The following is a 25,684-nucleotide window of genomic DNA, read 5'->3' as shown; positions in this document are numbered from 1 at the left end:
TATAGTGCATTTTCTAGATATAATTTTTTTCTAAGAAAAATGACATGTGTTACCTGAATCGACATTGATAAGAAAGTTTGGTCAGTTTAATACAGTTTGCATCTTTTTTTTCACAGGTGGTACAGGCTGGTGGCCTATCGTTGCTTCACTTGGTGGCTTCACGGGAGGCTCGGACACCGCGTTCGGAGAGTAATACCTGCCTGTGCGGTACTTGCCATTAGACAACATTTCCCCAGTGACAGTGGACAATACCGCGGATTTTCCCTCGATGTGCTGCAACCTCAACTTTACAATGTGTAATGTTTATTATTTATGTTTAATTAAAATCTAAAATAAAGCCCAACATATATTTTAACAATGGTTGTTTTGATTTTTTAAATGAATCTAGTGTATATTCTCCTGGGAGGGTGAGGTATTTATAAACTCACCCCCCTGCATTCCATGTAGTAGATCCTGCAGCCATCCTCTTACATTCAGTTAGATGGCCTCTCCTTGGTGAGGCCCTGCGGCAAACTGGTCTTGTCTGCACGACCACCGCCCCGATCCACCCCCCGCCCTATCAAAGGCAGTTCGCACCGGGGTACTTGTGCTGGCAAGTGGAGCTGTCAGGGAGCGATAAAGGCCAAGAGGTGCCAAAGACCATGTACACTTCAAAGTGGTCTATAGAGCATGGGTTGTTGTTCCCATGTCTACCTCCAGACCCCGTGTCTCCTGCCAAGCATCCCCCCTCACGCTGGACGGCCCCCTGCAATCCACATAAGTGTGTCTCCATTCACGAGTCTTCCTGTGTCTTGTCTGCACGACCACCGCCCCAATCCACCCCCCGCCCTATCAAAGGCAGTTCGCACCGGGGTACTTGTGCTGGCAAGTGGAGCTGTCAGGGAGCGATAAAGGCCAAGAGGTGCCAAAGACCATGTACACTTCAAAGTGGTCTATAGAGCATGGGTTGTTGTTCCCATGTCTACCTCCAGACCCCGTGTCTCCTGCCAAGCATCCCCCCTCACGCGGGACGCCCCCCTGCAAACCGCATAATGCCACGACATATACACGTCATTCATTCACAAACACACCCCTGTTTCGAATTCTTTATAACCCACTTCATATTTCTAATGAGAACTTCTTTGCGCTTTGCTAGTCAACCCGTGAAGGTGCTGGTTGTCTGCTCTTCGTCTCTGTGAACTTCCGTGACCACTTTGAGCAAACTCATCAGTTTGCAACCTGTGAACTGCTCCCTGTTCTACGACAAGAAACTACTCTGATCCCTGCATCTAACTGTTTGTTCGTCAAGGTAAGTCCATGTACCATAATCATTTTGCGTCCTATTTTTTGATTTATATCTATTTGCTAGTAGTCATCAAATTGCATCCATGTTTTCTTTTCGTTCACGACAGTACATGCAAGGAACTAGTCACATGTTCTGAGTTTAGTCAAATTACTTTTTCTATTTTTTGAAAGTTATTGAAATACTTATCCGCATGTGAATAACGTGTATAGTTCCAAGAACCAAAACGGACCTTGCATTGAACCTTTTATGTGTCATTTAATGTTTTAACACATTGGTATTCATAGAGAATTGTTGATCTTTACTTTTCAGAACTTTCCATAATGCCTGCCTGTTCCATTGGCGGTTGCCCTTCAAAGACCCATAACAAATCTGAAGGTACTATAATGCATGTTTTCCCTAAGACAATAGATCAGATAAGAGAATGGGTCCGATATTGCGGATATCCAGCCTCTGAGATAGAAAGTAGAGTCCTAGAAGTCTTTGCGGACAAGAGGGGTGATCGATACCGCATCTGCAGCAGGCACTTTAGCCCAGACATGTACTCCACATCATTGCTAATAAGGACGAAAACACCGCGAGCGAGGCGAAAATTGCTCTCAACCGCTATTCCCACTCTATTCGTCCACATCCCTCCACTGGTGAGTCAAGTTTACGTATTTATCTCTCGGCATTGCGGTAGTGTGTAGCATTAGCTAACAATAATTTCCCCATTTATGTATCCACTCAATATGAAGGCTGAAGATTCTCCATCCGTGTCGTTATTGCAGTCATCAGCCACTTCAAGCGCCTATCGGGTAATCTTACTTAGCTATTCTGACACTGACTTGTTTTAGGCATGTAAATCAATAGTTTTAATTGATCGTGTAATTATTTTACCTAATGGTACACCACAGTACTCGTCCTCTAGTCTTTGTTTTCAGTTATAATTATTGTTATCCAAAATAATGCAAGTACTGTCTTTCAGGGAGATGCTGAGGAGTCCAACGCATTGACGACAACCGTAGATGTCACTCAGATGCTCGAGGTACGTTTCCGGACAGTTCCATCGATGGAGATCATCAGATCTTGCATTCTTGTAGCGTGATTGTTACACACAATGTTTCTTTCGTTTTTAGCCATTGGTATGTCCTTCTGTCGTCGCCCTCCTATGTGTCTTCTTTTTTCAATATTGTGTTCATTACTAATGAAAGTCCTATGTTTCAGGGAGTCGATGGAGCATTAGTCCAAGAGGAAGGGGGAGCATGCAGTTACGGGTCGGCGCAACAGCTTGCAGAAGTGTGCACCGCAGTTACAGCGTCCCTTGATGTTCTTATGCATTTCGAGGTATGGATACTGACAGATCAATCATGCGAGATCAAATGACGTGATTACATCCGCTATACTTCCTTCTTTATTAACGCAAGTACTATGTTTCAGGGAGCTGACGGAGCTTCTTCAACAAGAACATCACCCCTAGTAGTTGATGCAGATCTCTGGGTGGTGACACTTCCAACGATGGAGCAAATCGAATCATATTTAGATATCCATTATTTATTTTAGACAACTGATCATTTGTGCAGGTCTATTTAGATGAGCCGTTGACGCCTGCAGAAAGTTTATGTTCTTTTAAACAAAATACAAAACCATACTAATGCAATTACTGTGTTTCAGGGAGTTGCTGAAGCCTCATCTTCAATAATATCATCAATGGAAGTCTATGCGGAGCCCGAGGTATGGATCTTGACAGTTCAATCTAACTAGATCAACAATGCGTGAACTATTGTCGTTTGAATGTTGTACACAATGCGTTCATTCGTGTTTTGCTATTGAGATGTACGTATGGGTATTGGTCCCCAAGTACATTTTGTGTTTTCAATATTATTATACATACTAATGAAAGTTCTATGTTTCAGCGAGTCGATGGAGCCTCAGTGAGTGATGGATGTGCTTATCATGAAAGTATAGTCGTTGCAGCGCGAGAGGAAGTGGAGACATGCACACACGAGTCGGAGCAACAGCGTCCAGATGTTGAAGTTCGAGGAAAGAAAGTTTCAAAGAAAAGAAAGCAAAAGAAGGTTAGTGTCCTGTTCACTATATTATGTTGTCTTTCACTGTCAATAGTTCAATACTGTAAGTTGTGTTTAAACTGAACATCCCTTTTCTAATCTGTCCTCTAGTTGCGAGTGGGTGTAAGAACTAGATCTACACAGACAGTGAAGCGAACGAGAGATGTTGCTTGTCAAACCTTTTGGCAGGGACTTGAGACTGGAGATGCATCGTGCCAATGGGAAGAATATGAAGTGATTGACAACGGAGCTATACCACCACCAGCCATTGATAGTGAATGTCCTCCTGGTAGTTTGGATGCAGTCGTAGATCAATTCACAGAATCCACACCCGCAAAAAATAAGAGCACGCGAAAGTTGAAGACATTGTTTTTTTCTCCCATCTCCGGACAAGGAACAGATGTTGCAATGGAAGAGAATGAAGTGGACGACAATGAAACACCATCAATATCAATCAGCATAGCGGAAGACGATATCAGAGATTGTACCTTTCATGCGAGTGACATGTCCTCAACGTTACAGGCCGAACCAGCTGGGATGCAGAGTGACAGTATAAGGAAAGAGGCCAAATTCATTGTATTCGATAGCTGTTTGATGGATATTATTATGATGATGAAATGTGGGCATTGGGTTGGTGGGGAAGTATGTGGGGAGCCATTGATTAATGTGACTCGTGCAATTCGAGGCACTAACCTTAAAATACATGCCACCTGTACACAATATCATCCGTTCGCATGGTCTGCACAACCCATGCTGGGGCAACTGCCAGCAGGCAATCTACTTTGTGCAGCGGCCGCACTTTTTAGTGGTTCAAGTTTTAAAAAGTTACAGTATTTCTTTCAGTTTGTGGGAATCCATTTCATTGCGAAAAGTCAGTTCTACAAATACCAAACCGATTATCTATTTCCAGCCATCAGCGAAGCTTGGAGAATGGAAAAAATGTCAATGGAAAGTACATTCGCGGGCAAACGCTTCAGGCTAGCCGGTGATGGACAATGCGACAGTCCAGGATTTTCAGCCAAGTACTGCACCTACCACTTTCAGGACATGGAAAGTAAGAAAATTGTGAGTTCGGTGGTCGTGCAGGTGTCACAAAGTACATCCTCAGTGGCCATGGAGAAAGTTGGCTTTGTAGCATCATTGCAAGAACTACAATCGCGGGGAATGGTGATCGACCTGATAGCCACGGACAGACACGTTTCAATTGCCAAGACAATGAGAGAACAGTACAAAAATATAAATCACCAATTTGACGTTTGGCATCTTGCAAAATCAATCAATAAAAAATTGTCGGCTGCAGGAAAAAAAAAAGATATGCAAGGTATTTCACAGTGGTCCAAGTCAATCAGCAACCATCTTTGGTGGAGCTCAAAAACATGTGAAGGGTCGTTGGAAATTCTACTGGAAAAATGGCGGTCAGTAATGTTGCACTGTAGCAACGTACATCGATGGTCGACAAATGAGCATTTCCACAAATGTGAACATGGCCATTTGTCCACAGAGGAGGCACGGAAGAAGAAGTGGTTGATTCCTTCATCACCCACTCACAAGGCCATTGAAAAGATTGTATTTGATAAAACTATAACAAAAGCTTTGAGGGGACTCACGGAATTCTGCCACACAGGAGATTTGGAGGTGTTCCACAATATGTGCCTCAAGTACAGGCCCAAAAGATTGCATTTTGGCATGGAAGGCATGATAAATCGGACTCTTCTAGCGGTCTTGGCACATAACCATAATGTTGGCCGTCAACAAAGTAGGACGACCGGAACTTTAGGGACGCTTCGCTACAATAAGGCCTTCACTAAAAGAAGTAAACAATGGGTGATCAAACCAGTGTTTGAGGATATGCAATATGAGTTTATTGAGAGACTTATCGTAGATGTCCTCGATAGGCACATACATGGAGTGGTGAACGAACCTATGCAGGGGACAACTGCATTGCCACCCAACATTGCCTCTGTTCCATGTCCACCTAAAGCAGAGCTCATTGAGAAATACACATCACGGTTTAAATGATTGTAATTCGATTGTCTGTTCTCTCTTCTCTCGAGTCTCCTCATGTTGCAGGCCCATTGCAATTAAACCAAACAGTAATATAAATCATTTTTACAAAAATTATAGAATGTTTCCGTATTACAAACACATGGCCGACCCATAGGGACAATAAAAAAAAAGGCACGCAGACAAGATGCCCTTACACTAACTGGAGCTAACTAGAAATGTGTGCTCGCTCAAAGTGAAGGTCAGCTGCTTTGATGTTTTGCTCGGGTGGCGGAACGGCCCACGACCCAATATAAGGTTCTATTGTGATTTGACCTTGACAGGCCGGGACCATCCTGAAAGACTAAGAAAAGATAATGAATAAAATTTAAGAAACGAAACGATGAGCCACGTTCATTAGAAGAAGTAACGTCGGCAAAGAAGGAGTGGTGTTTCGGGTCTGCCCTACACAGAGACACAATGGAAAATGCAAATATAATGTAAGTAACTTTTGATGAGTTTATACCGCAATTTCATTACTATACAGTGGCTTTAAAGACGGGTTCAGTTGTACTTGTTCGTTCTATGTGGCATAGTGTTTTCTACCGCGCTCTATCTGGAGGAGAAACATCTGCTTTTAGTGAAGCACCTCAAAACCTTCCTCTTTGCTTCTGCTTTCTCTCTCCCTCTCCCCTGCTACAACTGGTCCACTGTCTGCGACCTCGGTCCTGGGCCCTTCCACTCTCCACCTGCACTGCCTCCCTGTCAACCCCTGCACTGGGGGACTGTCTCAGTATCCTACAGCCCCCCCTTCCCAGCACTTGTTCTGCACTTACCTTGCACTTGCCACCAGCTGGCCCTATTTATTTATTATTTTATGCTACTTACCTTGTACTCCACTCCCCCCCCCCCTCCATGCCTCGCCACGCCTTTAAACACTTGTGTACACCCAGTAGCGCTGTCCTCGCTATGAAATGAATAATTTTAATAAGGATCTGATGGTGAGACTAATTTCATTTTTTATGTTTTTAGGTACATCATTCACTACTGTCTGTGTCACGAGTACCAGACACCGGCGGACGGCTTCTACAGCCGCCAGTTGCTTCTCCGCGTGAACAACGTTACCACCCTGACCATTTTATGGGACGATCGCCAAGTACAAGTATGCCCTTACGCGGTACTAACGGTTAGATGCAACATACCTACCGTTGTGGTGGCCTAGTGCCTCGTTGTTGGAACAGCCATGCGATTATCAGTGCGACAGAAGAGCTTATTTTTATCGTAAACCAACACCCTGTGTACTGCACACGAACATCGCTTCCCTCAAGACGAACTAATTTGGATCGAGAGCAAAGAAAAATGCAAATCGCTGAATATTCTCTAAACATTTGATGTCCAATAAACGTACTTTGACAAATGTACAATCTTGCCGTTTGCTTTTAAACCACGGTTTCACATTCCGAATTGTGGTGCTGTATTGTGAGATGCTCTAAGACCCTGTGTACTGCAAAGGACCATCGCGTTCCTCAATACGAACTTTTTGGAACATGAGCAAATAAAAATGCAAATCGCTGAATATTCTCTAAACATTTGATGTCAAATAAATGTACTTTACCACATTTACAATCTTGCGGTTTGATTTCAAAGTACAGTTTCATATTCCGAATTGTGGTGCGCTGTATTGTGAGCTGATCTGTGTTGATTTCCGGGGTCTGTGTGGAGTCGCGTAGAAGACGCCTGGGCGCGTTTGCCTACGCAGCTCAGTCACGTCACGGATAGAGGCGGGGAATATGAATGTTTTGATAAAGTCTGTTTCAGGGGCGGGGGATTTGATTTAGTGCCGCAAAGGCAGGTGAGCCAGGTCGATGCGGCGGAATGATAGGATTATCACAAAATGGAGGCTGATTTCGAGTGCGATAATGGGCGAAAAGTCGGGTAAGGTCCATAGGAAAGTTTCCTACGATCTACCGATTTATGCTTACAAACACATGGCCGACCCGTAGGGACAATAAAAAAAAAGTCCCGGAACTCTCCTTTAATATCAATTATCTAAAACAGGGAGTACCCACACAGGTCGATCTCGAAACATTTCATAAAAAGTTCTTTTATAACAAAAATGTGTCACTGCTGAAGTCAGACTACATGGCAAACTTCAAAACTTATGAGTATCTGTGGTTGGCTTTCAGTGAACATCTACATATACGTTCTATATAGCCAGTGATTATGATTGGGTACCTAAATCAGGTGGGCATCAAAACCGACCCCCAATAACTGGTCATCATTGTTGTCACTGAATACACGACGATCAATTGGTTCTTCAAAATATAGGGCTCTTCATTACACGGCCCACTATGATTGGTTTGGCACCCTTGCACCCCTCTAAAATATTCCACACATTAGCAGCAGCCAGGCTACCATCCCAGGTGCATGGAAGCTCGGCGTGATCATGCCTTCCCTCCAATTAACCCACTATCCATCAACACTCCTAGGCCGTCAGACAATTAGGCTTCTGAACTTGGCCTTGTAACTGTTGACTTCTCTCCATCCAGTCTCTGGATACGTCAACTCTATTTCATATGACGTCATCGGGCTGCTTTCTTTGTTCAAATGCACATTTCTTCCGGTACTTCGTCCAAAAGAATGCAAGGTCTCTGTGCATTTAGGTAGAGTTTCCTCAATGGATATCTTGTCTTGAAGGTTCTCTGCGGTGACTGGGACTGCACATGTCGCCATCTCTGGTTCCCAACATATAGGCAACATAGGCGTGGAGTTTGGAGTGAGGATGTCCGACTGTACCTCTACAGAACGTTCCCCTTTAGCCTCCACTTCGACTGGGAAGAAAAACAGTTGCGATGCACCACCGGTGTACCCCAAGGAATTGTCTGCAAGCACATCATGAGGTTGAGGTGGGGGTTGGGGGGGGGGGGGAACACCTTTGCTTCATTTCCTACTCAACACGTGGTATTCCTTTAGATGCTCAATTTTACGCATATGTGCCTTGGTTGGCGGGAGGCAGTCCTAGTCTTAAATCAGAGCCCTCAGTGCCCTATGCAGATGGATATGGGTGGGATCGCCTTAGCGTGCCCTAGATTACATATGTATGAATTGTTCCCTGTAATTGTTGGTTCTCCTCTCAATGTTTGGATGCAGATTTTTCTGTGGGCTAAGGGGGATGAAGTGATATTGCCATGGGGAGCTGAGGGGATTATGGGTGTATGAAGTAGGGGACTCCTGTGTTCAGCATACTTATGGGTGTCATTTGAAGCTCCCTCCAATTTGTATAAATGTCGCTCAAGCTTATCGCACATAATGTCAGGGGATTAAATACCCTGAGGACGAGAGCACATGGATTCTGTAGGAATAAGGATCGGAAGGTAGATGGGTCTCCTGCAGACAAGACGCATTTGAGAAGGGGGAGGGAAGAAGGTCAGCTAAAGTCCAGATTATTCCCGTTATCAGTACTTTTCCAGCTGTAGACCTCAAAAAGGTGGAGTTGCCATACTGCTAAATTCGGGGTTCCGTTTCAATCGGAATGCTCCAAAACTGACAATGAAGGGAGATGGGTTCTAATTTCTGGAAAGCTTAACGGTTCCCTGGTAACTACAGCTTCAGTGTATAGCCCGAATACAGGCCAGAACGACATTGGCTGGGCCTTTCTTAGTGAATTAAGAGTGTTGGCATCTGGGCATATAATAATGGCTGAAGACCTTAACCTTCCCCTAGATAAGAAATGGGATGTGTCTAGGGGCTCATACCATAGCACCACCCAGCCCTGAAGAGGTATTCTACATCAGCTGGAGGATTTGGAACTTGTGGACTCCTGGAGGCATGCCCATGCGGGCGAGAGGTATTACACCTTTTCACATGTTCATCGCATATACTCCAGGATTGACTATATGTTTGTTAGCAAGGGCCTGCTGCATGCCACTAAGGAGGTTAGTATAGATGAAATTTGTTTCTCCGATCATGCTCCTGTGTGGGTGTCTCCGGCCTTGAGCCTGCAGGAAAGAAGTACCAAAGTGTGGAAGCTTAACCCCACATTATGGAGTGACCCAGTTATTCGTATGGTTGTAGAAAAGCAGATTGAAATGTTCTTTGAGAACAATCCGCCAGGGCTTGTGTTAGAGACTACCTGATGGTATGCTTTTAAGGCTATTTAGAGGCATTTTGATCTCTAAAGCTGCTATTGCGAATAAGCTCAGAAGGGAGCAGACTCTTCTCTTAATGGAAGACTTGAGGCAAAGGGAGAGAGTATATAGGGGTAAGGGCACACAACGTGCGTTTCGGGAACTTCAGAACATATGCTCTCAAATTTATATGTTCGAGGCCTCCAGAGCCGAGTTTTCACTGCTGAAGGCAAATCAGTTCTACTTTGAAAGCGGTAATAAAGAAGGTGGAATACTCGTCTGAAAGCTTAAGAAGAGTAGAGAAGGTCGGGTTGTTCAGATCAATACAGAAGGTGGATATGATGCACACTTTGAGGGAGAAGCTGCAAGCTTCTGATAAGTACTACAAGGTCCTGTATGCAACAGAATGCCCTAGTCTCATGCAAGTTGATGCATTCCAAATGGTTGTGCACTACCGCAGGCCAATGAAAACAAGCATGAGGTTCTCAATTGTGCAATCGCGAAGGCAGAGATCCATCGCTCCCCATCTTCTCTGAAGTGGGGGAAGGCGCCTGGGTTACATGGACTCTCAACTACCCTTTATAAAACATTTGTGAAAAGTCTTCTGTCCCACCTGCACTCTCTATTCAATTATATCTGGGAGAGTGGGGTCTCTTCTGCTACCATGGATGAAGCTAGGACATCGCTGATTCATAAGGAGGGTAAGGACCCAAGCATGTGCATCTTATACCGCCCTATTGCGTGCTAAATACTGTTATACTAAATGCCAACTGGCAGGGTATTATCAGGTTTCGTAGGGCCAGAGCAGGCAGGATTTGTTAAGGGGCGTCTAGTCAGGTTGATAGATATTGCGCACAGAATACGTACCCCCATTATGGTCCTATCGCTGGATGCAGAGAAGGCCTTTCACCAGGTTGGTGATGGACATGTTTAATCTGGGGGATACATTTTATCAGGGGGCATTTGCGCTCTACTCTAGCCCCACGACTAGGGTCTCTGTCAATGGCTATTTATCATGGGGCTCCCAACATTTTAGGGAGACTAGGCAGGGATGCACCTTATTTCCATTACTGTATACATGAGCAGTGGAGCCTCACGCCGCAAAAATCAGAATGAGCAATTCCATCCACGGAGCCTTTTATGGGCAGGATGCACAAGATTGCCCTCTTCGTTAATCACATTATTTTGACCCCCTGACTAAGACCGACTCTACCGTTACAGATCTTCTCTGTCTTCTCTCGCTGCTGCAAGACATCTCAGGCTTCAGGATAAACCTGGACAAAAGTAAGGCTTTCAATATCAACATGGGTCACGATGCTGTAGCACGCTTACATGAGATTACTCACTTACCTGGGAGTCGCATTAAATATCTGTGTATACATTTGACAACGCACCACTCTGCTCTATATCAGGCCAATTACCCTAGGATTTTTGACACAATAAGAGCAGATCTTAGCTCATGGCGTACTCATACGATCTCTTGGTTCGGGAGGGTGGCCTAGATCAAAATGAGCATCTTGTCCAGATTACTGTATGTCTTTCAGGCCTTATTTGTGGGTGTCCTGCTACCAGCTATTAAGAAGCTGCAACAGGAGACCTTAGCCTTTATATGGCAACACCCTATGCATCGAGGGTCATGCTCAACCTTATTCAGCTCCATGGAAAAAAGTGGGTTTAGCGCTGCCGAACATTGAGGTATTATCAAGCGGCCCAATCGCAAGACTGGGTTAATCCCTACTTGATTAGGGGTTGTAGGAGATTGGAGGAGGGTGTGTCGGGCAGACCCCTTAGATGCATGCTCTGCTTCACGAAGAAAGATAGACCCTCAAGTCTCTACGAGTACCCTGTCACTAATGTTACTATGCAGGTGTGGGATAGTCTGTGTTAGACTGGGCCTCTCGCCCCTTTTGTCCCAGTTAACCCCTGTGTGCTTTAACCTAGCTTTCAGCCTTCATATGATGGGAAAGTAGTTGACCAGTGGAGGTGGGCAGGTTGTAAATGTGTGGCGCATCTCTTTGATCAGGGTAGGTTAGGCTTTTGGAGTCTTGTAAGGACACCAACGGCTTAGACGAGCATGAGAGATATCACTACTAGGTTCAGCAGCCCACCACCAAGGGGGTGGCTGTACGCCCTCTGACTGGCTTTGCGAAAGTGTTGCTCTCCATCGATGATACTGGCAGGATAGTGTTGCAGTTGTACACCTGTTTGAATTCAGGCCTGAATGAAGGCTTACCTGCATTCACACTAGCGTGGCACAGAGAATGGGGTAAGCCCGTACCACCCAAAGAATGGGTCAAGCTTTTGAGAGGATTACATAAGACTACCCCTAGTGTCCAGAACTCAGAGAGGTTATTGTTTTTTAACCAGAGTTTACATTACACCTTACCGTATGAGGCAACTGGGATCCGGGAATAGTGGTTTGTGATGGAAGGGCTGTGGAAGAGCAGGCACGTATATGCACATTGTGTGCCAATGCCCTAACCCGAATCGATACTGGTCTGCCTGATTATTTGGATTACCGGTTCAGCTCTGCCTGTGGACCCCGCTGTCTCTTTGCTGGGCCTCTGGGATAAAAGCCAGGCGGAGACCAACAGGATGATGCCGTTTATGATTTTAGCCATGCTGTTGATAGCGAGGTCTGTTATAACCACATTTTGGAAATCCAATAAAAGCCCTACCGTTGATGACTGGTGACTGGTGGCTGCGCATCTGGGCACTGTTATTTCAGGAGATTACATATAACGTAGAAGACAGACAGTAAGCCTTCTTTACAAAGTAGGGCTGCTTTTTGGAATACGGTAAAGTCAGCAATAAAGATAACATGTGTTCCACGCAATTAAGATCCTTGGTATTGTTAGATTGTGCTTAATTCTCCTAAGGGGTCAAATGAGCTGTGAGAGTCTAATGGTATGCTAATATAAGGCATCTGTACATGAAATGGCTACCAATGGTTACTGTCCTACTAGCCCCCACATGAGATCAGGAAGGATAGCCACCTAGGAGTAAAAGGCACCATGAACCCAGATTTGCTCCAACGTCCCCATGCCCACCCTCTAATGTGCAGAATTTGTGCATTATTACATCCATGTTTATTTTATTCCGCCTGCCTGTTTTCAATATATACTATTTTGTACCAAAGTCCAATGTCAGTCCGATTATCAATAAGCTGAAATACAGATGCATAGGATGTAATGTTCTTCTAAACTGTTAAGAGATCTGAATACAAATAAATGAGAGCTTGAGTCAGAGGCTTAGATCAAGACCCTAGAAAGTAGGGATAACCAGTACTTGAGTCTCGGCTCTAGGGAATCAAATAAATCCTCTCTGCTTATGCAATTTATCTGCTTTGAGAAGCTGGTCCCTGCAACTCAGCTCAAAGAGTCCCTTAAGTGCCAAGGAAGTCGACCCAAATTGGTTCCAGCTTTCTGTAGAGCATGAATTCCAGCTCTACCTCTCACTTGTAGAGGAGACTCAGCAAGGTATGCAAGCATGTGATTGTCAGGCCTGGAGACACTGACGAGGAAGGTGTGGGAAACCCTGAAGCCAGAGCAAATAGGAAAGAAGGTTGAAGGAACCCCTTTAAACCAGAGATGATAGAATACTGATTTGAAGTTTGGATAGGGTCATTGACTGAACCAACCTCACAGTACATGATATATATATTAAACTTAAGGTACACATATTGATCTCATACATAAAGGAGACTAAAGATATAATCAAACAAATGGAGCACAATGACCTGGAATGAGAACTGTAGATTTGTGACAACATACATTATACACAAGCATCTAACATAACAAAGGACTAGACATTTTTTTTTAGAAACAGATGCTTATCTTACCATGAACATAACAAAAAATGGTAATGGAGATGTTTAATTTCACATTAAATAAAGATGTGTCCATTGAAACAGGAAATGTTGAGACATGTGTAGGTAACTGCTATGGGTTCAAAGTAAGCACCACAAATGCCGATTTTTTCCATGGGACATTTTAAGCTAGAATTTTCATGGACACAAGTGGCAATACTATTATGTATTGGGGCTTCATCTGAACCGGAGACCTAACAGCACTGTAGAAATCTTACCTCAACAATCATGGACAACATACAACTAACTATGAACCAGGATGAAGATGAAATGGCATTCTTGGTTCTGGAATTATATGTTAAAGTTAACATGATACACCTTTGTACACAAAGCATCATTGGGCAATGCAACATTCATGCAAAATGTAAATCATCTACATCACACAATTAACATTCCATATAGTGAATTCTAAAGAATTAAGAGACATTGCAATGACAAACAGGAATATGAAAAAAAAAAATCAGGCTTTTCAGAATTTCATACAAGGTATGTCCAACAAATGTAATAGACAAAGCATAGCAAATCAAGTATCTTGAGATGTGATATTAAAACAATAAAGGGTAAGACCAGACAGAAAGAAGAAAAAGTGAGATGCATAACTACGTACAGGACAGAAAACCTTACTTTGAAATTAAATACTAAACTAACATTGGAAAATATTACAATTAGACAAAGCTATTTAACAGGACAAGCAAATATAACATAGAAAAGCTTCAACAATAAGAAGTAAACTTATTAGCAGCTTTTTGAAACCATAGGTTCAGAAAGAAAAAGTAAAATAAACATGGTTGACAGCAAACATAAGAGGACATTTCAAATGTGGATCCTGGAACACGTGTCCGTAAGAAAATTCAGCTACGAAGTGGAAGGCAACATGAAATTAAAACCTTAATTGCAACACAAATTATGTTATCAATGGCATGCAAAGTAAAAGCCTGCAACTGTATGTTGGAAGTACAACTAAAAAAAAACGGAACGAGTGCAAGAACCCACCATAGACATCAAAAAGTAAGATTCACAATATCCATAAACTATTCATTGGGCGAATCAAAAGCAGAAGAAATTAAATGCGCAGGAATTGAAGAAGTTAGTTTACCACCTAGAGGTGGAAATAGAGTTGCTGCTACGCCAACGAGAAGCTATGTGGATAAACAATGGACACATCACATAGGTCTCAATTAAGATAGTGAATTGCATGTATTTGTATAACTGTATAAGAAAGACCATTGATATACTAGCAAAATAAGAATATGTGAATGAGCGAATGCCTTTGCCATAATGATTTCAGATAAAATTGTTCATATAGAATTTGCAACCTTGAATATACCAAATTCTCCACTTCAGAATACCAAAGATTCTTCTAATATTAGTTTCAAATTGTTAGATTATTCTATCCAAAGGGGAAGACATGTGAATAATTATTTTTCTGAGAATATAAAAATAACAACAAGCTAATTCAAGTTGCTCATCATTAGACACTGTTTTAATTAGTCAGATGTATGGACAATGGTATTACACTGAGCAAACATAATTTCACAAACATATACATTCTCTTAAATCACAACATAACAAGCTATATTACATTTTAGCTTTCTATCTTCAATTTACAATAATCAACCAACGATAATCCTCCATTTAGTGGAAAACCAAAGTCTTTATAGTAACAGCAATTGGAATGGAGCTCGGATTCCAAACAATATATCAATATGTGCAAGCACAGAGCTTGAGAGCAAAGATAACATTGTGCAATATGTGTGGAGATGACGTCAACCGCATCATCATAAATGGACCTTATCTTGAATATAAAATTGATGGTGTTCCATTCAGCATCGATACAAAGCGCTTCATTCCCAAAATGAGGGACAGTAAGAAACTCTAACTCAGCTAACATCAGATCATTTCAGGAGTTAATAAGAAGCATATTTGTACTGAGCAACTTAATACTTAGATGGACTTTATGTTTTGCCACTTAACCCATTTAAATCACTACAACATAATGAATATTTATTTATTTATTCTGCACTGAAAGCCTGCCTACATCAGGGTACACAAACACACATGACAAAACAGTAAAGACATGACACAGAAATAGAAGAGATGGTCATCAGCAAGAGGGGAAATTCAGTTATTTAAATAAACAGGTGTTCAGGCATTTCCAAAAGAGGAAAACAATCCCTTTCATGACATAGATCCAAAGGCACGGAATTCCAGGCATAAACTGCCTGTACTGGGAAAGACCAGCCATTTCTATTGTCAACCTCTGACAGGAGAGAGGTTTACCATTACTAGAGCGCAAGACTCTCATTGGCTCATATTTAGCTATGCTTATTTGCTTGAGCTAGGAGGCGAGCCATATCATAAAGGCATTTTAAGGGTCAAAGCAATCATCTTGAACTGCACTCTGGCAGCCACAGGTAGCCAGCGCAGTTGTTTCCAAATTCGTATAAATGGGCTCTGAAGGAGATGTTTTTCACAATACGAACTGCCTCATTCTGCACAATTTGGAGTTTGAGGATGCCATATTTGCTAGCACCAGCCAAGAATGCATTACAGTAGTCAGTCCTAGGTAAAATAGTAGCTTGGCCCAGAGTTTCACAATTTGTGTCTGAGATAAAGGGCTTAAGCTGTCTGAGGAGGCTAACATGGTCATGTGAATTTTTCATGATGCTATTAAGGTCTACCTCAGTAACTAGAGAAGCCTCCAAGTGTCTTTACTTTATCAAGAACAGGAATATTACAGTCCTCAATATTTAAATATTAAATTATATCAAGCAATAGTGCACAAAGACATTGAAATATACACAATATCAACCCATGTACTCCTTATTGGTAAATGGATTACTTTATCAAAACCAATATCAAAGACCAATTATGCTATTGTGCACAGAATAACAACATTCAGATTCCATTTCCAATTTCGATATTTGGAAGATTCACAAAACTCACAAGATAAACAATTGAATATTGGATCAATAAATAACAATATATAACCAGTTGCCAGTATGAAAAAGGTTAGTGAAACATATAATGAAATAACCTGTTTTAATTTCCCCTTTAAGAAATTGTTGTTAGGATTTGTCTTATTAAGAACTTTATCACCTCATCTTAGATAATTAATCCTTCTGATGAGTTACTCAAGTAGCGAAACAAATTCAGAGCATACAAGACGACAAGAGATCTGAGGAGGTAAATTCGAATATAGCTGGATAAAAGATATCAGAATTTCAATCACAACAAAAAAGTACAAGACCGTGTGGGGAATCCGGAATGACCCTAGGACACAAGTTGGCCATGATTTTTGTTAAAGACTTTCATTGAAAATGAAAGGGGTTGGGAAAATGCCTCTCTGACCCTGCTATGAGAGGAATGTTCCCACCTAAAACAAAACTAAGGATCGGAATGGAAATGGCTTCAACATTGGGTGGTTTAGAAAACGTGTTCATAAAAAAAGAATAAATGGCTCCAGCACAAAATGTTCATGGATAAAGGTCCTTGCTCCAGAGGGTGGTTCCCTTCCCCTGCAGTCCTCTATACAGCTCCTTGTGCCTTTCTTGGCCAACAGCAACACTGACACACAAAACCTTCCAGCTTTGTAATCCTGTCTCTTTCGGGACACCTGGTATACTTTCTGACAGGATTTTGCTCCATTTCTCTTGGTTGACACACACAATCCTTTTCCTAGTCCTGGTATTTCTTCTCAGGACTTCTTTAACTCTTGTACATTTATGCTCCCCAGCCAGGGCTTTATAATCACACACTTGTCATTGCCCGGTATACTTTCCTGCTAGGGCTTCTGTTCATATGTGGTCTCTGCCCTCTCTATACTCTGTTTGATAATGCATCTTCTTGATATATTATCCTATTTGGGTTACCCATATACTTGCACTGTATACATTCACATGTCTTTAAAGGTTTTGCTCATAGCTCAGTTGCCCCTTTAACTACAAGCCCTTTCGTTCTTTCTCGCTCTGTGGCTTTATTTACAAGTACTTGTATTTGGCTTGGATGCCGATACACCCCAGTATCCCCACTGTATCTAGGTGAACTCACTGGCACTTGTTGGCGTTCTTGGATTCTCCTGCGGTCAGCCGTTATAGCGTTTCCATCTGCTTCTTTTGCACAACCACTTCCTCTTGGTTTTCCCCATCTCTTGCGGCTTCCACTGGACACGTTTGCTTCGTTCAAGGGTACAGTAAGTGAAGCGCAGCTTTCTGTCACCTGCAAATGCCCAGAAGTCTCGACGGCTCCTGACATTCCCATAGCATGTCCTTCTCATGTAACAGCTTCTTTCTCGCTCGGTGAGCCACCTGGCTCCACCACACTGGTCTCAGGCTTTCTCTCCCTCGAAACTCGCCGAGAGACACAGCTCTCTCCCGCCAGCTGCAGACATCGACTCTCTGCCTCTGCTCTTTACATTTCCTGGGCACAGGTGTATGTGAGGAACAACTAGAGTGTTCACTGGGTTTGTGGCCTTCTTCGCTCTGCATTGCTCGATCCCTCTTCCTCGTCACAGTATTTTGGTAATTCTGGGAAAGGAAGTATATTTTTGACAATTGTATCGAAAGACTTGAATTGACATTCTCAATGGTTTTTCAATGGCAAGTCAGTCCTGGATGATTGATAGGTGGGACTGGAGAAGGTTGTTTCAAAAGGCAGACCAAAGTTGGATGGTTAGCCTATAGGTCTGGGGAAAAGGTCTTCCCCATTCATCATAGTACGATGCGTAGATGTATGACAATAGGCCATGAGGTTATTAGATATGGGAGGGTTATCTTCAAGGGAAAATGGGGGGGTCTTATGTCTCATTCAATGAAGCCATTACATCTCCCCGCAGGCTGTCTCCTCCCCATTTGATCCTCCATCATATAGCCCAGGTAGCGGCTTGTGTCCCCTGGCCACATAGGACGAGGTCACTGCCGGGGAATTAGCGATGACTCCACCCGATTCATCACAAGAGTCAATTCAATTGGGAAACCACTTCAGGCAACTCATGAGAGGTATGAAATGTACAGAAACAATACATTAATACTCCTATTGATTAACCATCAATAAAACACAGCTTTATTTCATTGCACAGGCACAAAAGCACTACAACATACACCAAATATGGCAAAACTGAGTTGTAATGGATCTGCCAGTGGAGATTGGTCAAAACTGCGAGAACATTTAGTTAAGCACGCTTTATGTTCCCTGAGAGAAACTTTCTAGCATCACGTTATTCCAAAGCACTACCTAGACCTTGGAGAGTAACCATCCTAAGAAGTTTAGTTCATGCAGATACATCCAGTTTTTTTTATTTGGATAACCTATGTGTACTTATCCCTAATACAATATGGTGTCAAAGTAGATTCCTTAGTTTATTTCCTTGCACCTACTTTAACTTAATTGATACACATTTAATTAGTACACACAGGGGGAGGGGAGTTGCCTACCCATGTGCTCTGGGATTCCATCCCCCACCACCAGTTAATCTGTTCAATTTACAAATGCTTTGCCAGAGTTCCGGATAAACGATGCAACCAGCCCAAACAGTCTGAGGTGCAAGGCTGGCATCTGCTGCCCAGCATACATCCTATACCACGCTCATTGTGACTCACCCTGGAGCTGGCACTTTGTCCTCCCTAAGGTGATCTAAAACTAAAAAAGGGGTTGTAGCATTGATACATTTGCACGGTAAGAAATCTTAACAGAGAGCAGAGTGACCTATGAGAAAGTGATTTAATGTATTCATCAATTGCATTTGGCGAGCAGTACTGTATGTCATCTGAAATGAAAAAGATGGACTAGAGTAAAACTATAGTAAATGCAAGTATAAACCCTGGAATAAGTGTCATTGGTGACAGAGTCATCTGGTAACCTTACACATGGTAGCTCCTTTTGTAAGGCCATTTAGTCAATACCATACCAGACCACCATTCGCCTGAACTCGGACAAGGTTTCACAGGTAAGACTACTCGTGAACTGGTGCAGACAGTATAAAAAAAACAATAGAAATAAGTCACAAAGCAGGCACTCGCCAGCTTCCGGGTTCGGCTGATAATGGTGTTTTTGTTGTGGCTGAGCTTAGAGGTTTATTGCAAGGTGATTGGGAGAGCAGATCTATGTACTTAAGGTGGAGCCAGAGCAAAAATAATATTGAAGTCGGCACCTCAGTGCAAAGACACTTAAAAAAAGAATTCATAATTAACGTAATATAGAAAAGTGAGATTAGAAGAAAGAAACATCACCTTGACTGATGGTTGACTGCCAGTAGAGTTTCTCCTCCCAAGATGAATGCTTCTTTGGACTAAACAGCAAAAAGTCGGTTTGTGTCCCACCGAACCTCAAGTAGGCCGGGGTCAAATTGTTTGCCAAAGTCCTAAGCCTCTGGGATCTGTGAGGAAAAGAAATGTCATGAGATGGGATGTTACAGTTTAAGGAAAAAGATTCAGTCAAAATGCGAAACAGACAGATCACAACAACCCCCTGAAACTGAACAGGAGGAGCTGGTGGTCCACCTGCGGAATTTCATAAATATTCACCTTTAAGTTTACTGCGCCAAATAAAACTAATTTGCTTTCCAGGATTCTTTTTAGCACACAGAGTAGGGCTCTATTTCGGCGTCTCCTATGCTTTAACATTTTAAATGCGTTACACTGTGCCACCCAAGGTCTGGATTCTGCTGGTGGGGACTGACGCAGTATGAAAAACCCCATAATACACAGGCAGGGCTTTTAGGGGACGGGGACAGTAGCCTCAAAAAACTGCTTGCGATGCGGAGCTTTGCCATGTTATGTTCAGGGTCCATCACCACAACAAGTGGCCATGACGTGAAGTGGGTGTCGGTTTTAGATGAAGGAAGAAGACATTTCAGTTGTTAAAGTGATGGACAGAGCCAGCAGCCTGACATAGGGGCGGAGAGGGAGAGATTACAGACCTGCCTGCGGACTCAGCAGGAACAGGATTGCAGGGGGCGAGCGCCTTTTGTTTACTCTTGCTGCAGCGCACAGGGAGTAATTGCAGCCTGTAGAGGACAATGGGAGGGGGATGGGGTTTAGCTGAAGTGATGTTGTTAGCTGGAGTGAACTACGTAATCACTTTTATTAAGTCCGCTCCAGCTAACAATGGGTGACAGGAGGTGGGTATTACACTTTGATTTGATAATAGCCCCAGAACACCTTGCAATGACCAACAGGTCGCAATTAATCTGCTAATCAAGGTCAAGAACATTATTTTACTTTGTATCTGAATCCATTTATTTTTATTTTTTAGATTAGTTGGAATACGGTGTTATCAAGACAGTGCAAATAATTTGTTTGAGCACACTGGACCTTCAGGAGTTGGTATTAACTCTCAAGATCCTGTTTGATTCTTGCATTATACAAATCTGCACTGTTCATCTTGATAACACGGTATTCCAACTTCTCTGAAATAATGTTATTAAATTACAATTAACTGTTTTTTTACTGTCTTGATCTGAAAATTACGGATTGATTTATTATGCAATTTACTGTACATTTAGTTTTTTTGTTCGAATTCATCAACCTCATCCTATCCCTCCTCCCCATCCTTCCTCCCAAAGTAATATTGTTTGGGGAACGCAGCCCTCGCATCAGCCATGTTCCTCCTCTTTAGGCCACAGCCAGAACATATGTCATGGCTCCTTGTTAGAGCCTCCTTAGATTTCTCATAGCACTTAAACGGCCTCATTACGACTTTGGTGGTAAAGTTGATGGTAACTCAGTTACTGACAACTTCACCAATACACCAAAATGCGAATTTTGGCCTAGAGTAGAGGATTTGCTTCCAGGAAAATCCTGGAGGTAAATCCTCCAACTAACCACTGAAAAATCAGCATAATTACTGCCGCGGTAATTACGCTAAAAAAGCTGCATTGAGTCTAATGGACTAAAATAAAAATGGGGAATTACACCGCCACCATCACCTGTAATCCGGCGGAAATTCCAAGAGACCAAGTGGTGGTAACGGTAATTCAGTTTGGTGGTATCTGGGCAGATTTACCACCCAGATACCACCAAACTCATAATGAGGCACAACGTCCTGTATAGAGTATCTGTTTTATGTATATAGCAAGGACCACTAGAGATTTCATAGGCCTATAAAGACTTGGTTCCACCCGCTTTATGAGCTTTTAGGCAGACGCTTTCTGATCCTGACTTTGGGGATGATGTTCTGCGGGAGGATCACCTTGGAGGAGAAAAGACTCAGGGGAATGGGAGGACTCCGGGGGATGAGATGCTGTATTTTTCTTCCTCTAGAGAGAATGACCACGTAGTGCCAAAGTACATAATAGCTTGTTGTTAAAAAAAATTAAAAAAATAAAAATCTTGCTGTATCACAAAATACACATGCAAACAAGGGTAAAAACACTAATGAAACCCTGTCAGGTTGCCCACATCGTTGTGTGGGCGGACCCCTGTTGGGTCCCACAGGACATGACGTCCCGGACGTGACGTCAGGGGAAGGGGGAGGGGGAGGGACGAGGGCAGGCTCGGCAGTTCCGCCGATGTATTCAATAAAGCAGGTTGTGTGAGACTCCTGGCTCCTGCGTATCATTCCGGCGCGCGCAGGATCATCGGCCCGGGTCCGCTTCAGAGCGAAGCGGAGACCCAACACTGGCGACGAGCGGACGCGGACCCCGCAGGCACCGTGCCGAGGTCTGCGGCCGAGCAGTTCAGCGTGTCGGCGCACCTCGGGCACGGCTGCCGACTCTGCACGGCGCCGCCTCCCGCATGACAGAGGCCTGGTATTCGGCCTGCAGAAACTCATACATCACGGGCGCACCGCATGAGCGCGGCCCCGGCTCCCGTGTGACACAGCCCACAAGCCGAGACACGGGCGCTCCAATACCGCTGGGGCACTCGCCACGAGCGGCCCCGCCTCCCGATCACGAGTGCGCCGTGTGAGAGCGTCCCCGGCTCCCGTGTGACACCGCCCGCAAGCCGCACAAAGGCGCCCACAGGACACGGGCGCTCCGGAACCGCGGAGGCACTCGCTACGAGCAGCCCCGCCTCCCCACACGTGGGTGCGCACGAGAAGACGTGTCGCCGCATCTGGCATATAGCAGGGGACGGGGGAATAGAGAAGGACAAAGGCCACACCACGAGGAAGCCATAACGTGGGAGGAAACCGAACACTTCACGGAGCAGAAAAGTCACCGTCCCAGCACAGCCTAGACGCTACAGCATAGCACCGCACAAATCTCTTACTGCTCCGCTGCCATGTCGGACACAGCGACCACCCAGGAGGAGCAGGACAGGCATCTGGAAGCGCTGACACAGCGCAGGACAACAACCAGCATGCACACCAGGAGGGAGCAGCCCAAGTCATGCACATGCCCAACCCGTTTGAAATCAGAGACACCTCCAACCTGGGGCCCAGATGGAACATATGGTTACGAGACTTCAAGTTTTACACAGGGGCCATAGGATTGACGGACGACACGAGGCTGAAAAATACACTGTTCATGGCAGTGGGACCAGCGGTAAGAGACATTGCAGGGGAGTTGCTGGACGTAGACACCGTCACATATGGGGAGCTACATGCCAAGCTGTCCGAATACTTCGCACCACATACAAACGTGGATTATGAGCGCCACATGTTCCACACAACAAGACAGGATAAAGGGGAATCCATAGACAGTTTTGTGATGCGACTACGCATCAAACTGAAACACTGAATTCCACAGGTACTCCAATGAAGAGGCGCTCAGGTCCCAAGTAATAGCTGGATGCCTCTCACAGCCTTTCCGCAAACAACCGTTACAGAAACAACGGTCACTAGAAGAAATTCTGGCGCTGGCCCGCATGGAAGCAGCGGTGGACTCGCAACTGGACAGCCTCGGCAAAGTGTCCATACACCAACCCAGTGACAACGCTGAAGCAATCAATAAACTATATACTCACCCAAGCCAGACCAACAAACACACCAATGCCACATGCTTCAAATGTGGCTATGAATATCCACACACGGGTACATGCCCGGCCATAGGACAAAAGTGTGCCGAGTGCGGGGGAATGGACCATTACAGGGCCATGTGTAAGAACGCCCCAATCCACTCAACGCCCAAACACCGCTACCAAGAAAGGCGCAGGCCCACACCTCAGAGCCCGCCCAGGCCGGCAGCGGACAGCGAAAGGCGGCGTGCCAGGAAAGAAGAAGGAGACCGCAGAAATCGATACACACGCGAAGACAAACGGTCATCGGAGGACACTAGAAGATCACACAGGCGGCGTTTCGTAAGGTATGTGGAGACCCGATCCCCCACCAGTACAGACACCCTCTCGTCAGAGGAGGACCAGAGAAGGAAAGGGTACGTGTGGGCCCTACAGGACAACACGGCGGCCACCCAACACAGCCCCATCTTGACACTCCAAGTAAATGACACACCACTGAAGTTTCTCGTGGACACCGGAGCGACGGTCAATATCATCAGTGAAAGCGCATATCAGTCCTTGACCACCCCGCCAAAGATCCGAAAAGCCACCGTTGACATATACCCCTATGGATCCAGGACACCCCTGCCTTGCAAAGGCATGATCACAGCCATATGCACACACAAAGGACACTCGGCGAAGATCCCACTGTACATCCTAGACACAGAAGCCAACAGCGGGTGCAAACTGAGCTTTCGGACAGTAGTGGACATGGGACTGTTGCACAACTTATACCAGTTGATGGCCCACAAGTACTTCACCAAACTGGACTCAATTGAACAATCATTCCCTAGACTCTTCACCGGCCTAGGCAAACTACGCAACCGGAAAGTGCACCTCCACATCAACCCTCAGGTCAAACCGGTGGCCCAACACTACCGAGGCATCCCGTTCAATATCCAGAGACAAGTAGAAGAGGAGTTGGACAAGCTCATCAAAATGAATGTTATAGAACCCGTATCAGGCCCGACGCCATGGGTATCACCCATCGTCCCCGTCCCGAAGAAGTCAGCGGAAGGATCCATACGGCTATGCGTCGACATGCGCAGAGCCAACACAGCCATCGAAAGGGAGCGACATCAAGCGCCCAGAATCACGGACATGATTCACCTCCTCCACGGGGCGAGGATCTTCTCCAAATTAGACCTCACAAAAGGCTACCACCAAATTGAAATAGCACCGGAATCCCGTTACATCACCACGTTTGTCACTCATCTCGGCCTGTTTCAATACAAAAGGCTCATTTTTGGCATATCCTCGGCCGCCGAGATCTTTCAGGAGGAGATTCACAAAGTGATCAGGCACGTTCCCAACTGTCTGAATTATTCGGACGACGTCCTAGTATACGGCAAGTCACAGGAAGAACATGACCTGGCACTGCACAGAGTATGTCAAGCGCTAGACGATGCAGGGCTCACCCTAAACAAAGCCAAGTGCGAGTTCTCCAAAGGATCGCTGAGGTTTTTCGGGCACATCTTCTCAGATAAAGGCATGAGACCCGACCCAGAGAAAGTGGAAGCCCTCAACTCCGCCACGCCCCCTGTAAACACTACCGACCTCAGATCGTTTCTGGGACTGGCCAGCTACTGCTCCAGGTACCTGAAAGACTATGCCACAGTCAGCAATCCCCTACGACTACTCACCAGGAAGGACACGCCGTTCACGTGGTCGAAGGAGGGCCAAGCAGTGTTCGAAGCGATACGAAAGGCCATCACACAGGCAGAGGACATGGCGTACTTTGATGCCGGCCGTGACACCGAGCTGATAGTGGACGCCAGCCCGGTGGGACTAGGTGCCATATTGATGCAAAAAGACCCCAAGGAGCCACGGACCAAGCACATGGTAGCATACGCCAGCAGGAGCCTGACGATCACAGAACAGGCATACTCTCAGGCGGAAAAGGAGAGCCTCGCGGTCGTCTGGGCTTGCGAATACTTTCATCTATTCCTATTTGGCAAAGAGTTCACCATCATCACGGACCACCAGGCACTACTCACCATATACGGCAGCCCAAAGGCCAGGATGCCACCAAGAATTGCCAGATGGAGCCTCCGCCTACAGGACTACAGATTCATCATACAACACCGGCCAGGAAAGGAGGAAAACCCAGCGGACTATCTCTCCCGGCATCCCATGCCCACAACGGCGTCTCAACCGTCCATAGCGGACGCGTACATAAATTACATCATCCACCACCTACAACCACTTCCGGTTGGGTGGCTGGAGCTGTCCATCCAATCAGAAGCAGACTCAGCGCTGCGAATTGCCCGGCACTGCCTGCAAGTGGACAAGACGGCCCTCATGAAACAGCAGGCCAGAGGTGAATCGGATACCACGAAGGAAGACATCAAGTGGCTGGATCAAGTCCGCGACGAGTTGACCGTGGTGGAGGATAACGTCATACTAAAAGGATGCAAGGTCATCGTCCCGAGAACGCTCCG

General features: G+C 44.8%; 1 protein-coding gene across 1 annotated transcript in view; it reads right to left on the bottom strand.

Annotated features, from left to right (window-relative positions):
• The window catches only part of HPSE (heparanase), a 366,331-nt gene that overhangs the window by 293,462 nt on the left and 47,185 nt on the right, over nucleotides 1-25,684 (bottom strand). The window contains exon 2 of the mRNA XM_069626116.1: nucleotides 19,536-19,681. Coding sequence (XP_069482217.1) covers nucleotides 19,536-19,681 — 146 coding nt within the window. The remainder of the gene's footprint in view (nucleotides 1-19,535; nucleotides 19,682-25,684) is intronic.

Source organism: Ambystoma mexicanum, chromosome 6p (assembly GCF_040938575.1).
Source record: "Ambystoma mexicanum isolate Mex_15411 chromosome 6p, UKY_AmexF1_1, whole genome shotgun sequence".
Lineage (NCBI taxonomy): Eukaryota > Metazoa > Chordata > Amphibia > Caudata > Ambystomatidae > Ambystoma > Ambystoma mexicanum.
This window is presented reverse-complemented; position numbering and strand designations above follow the sequence as displayed.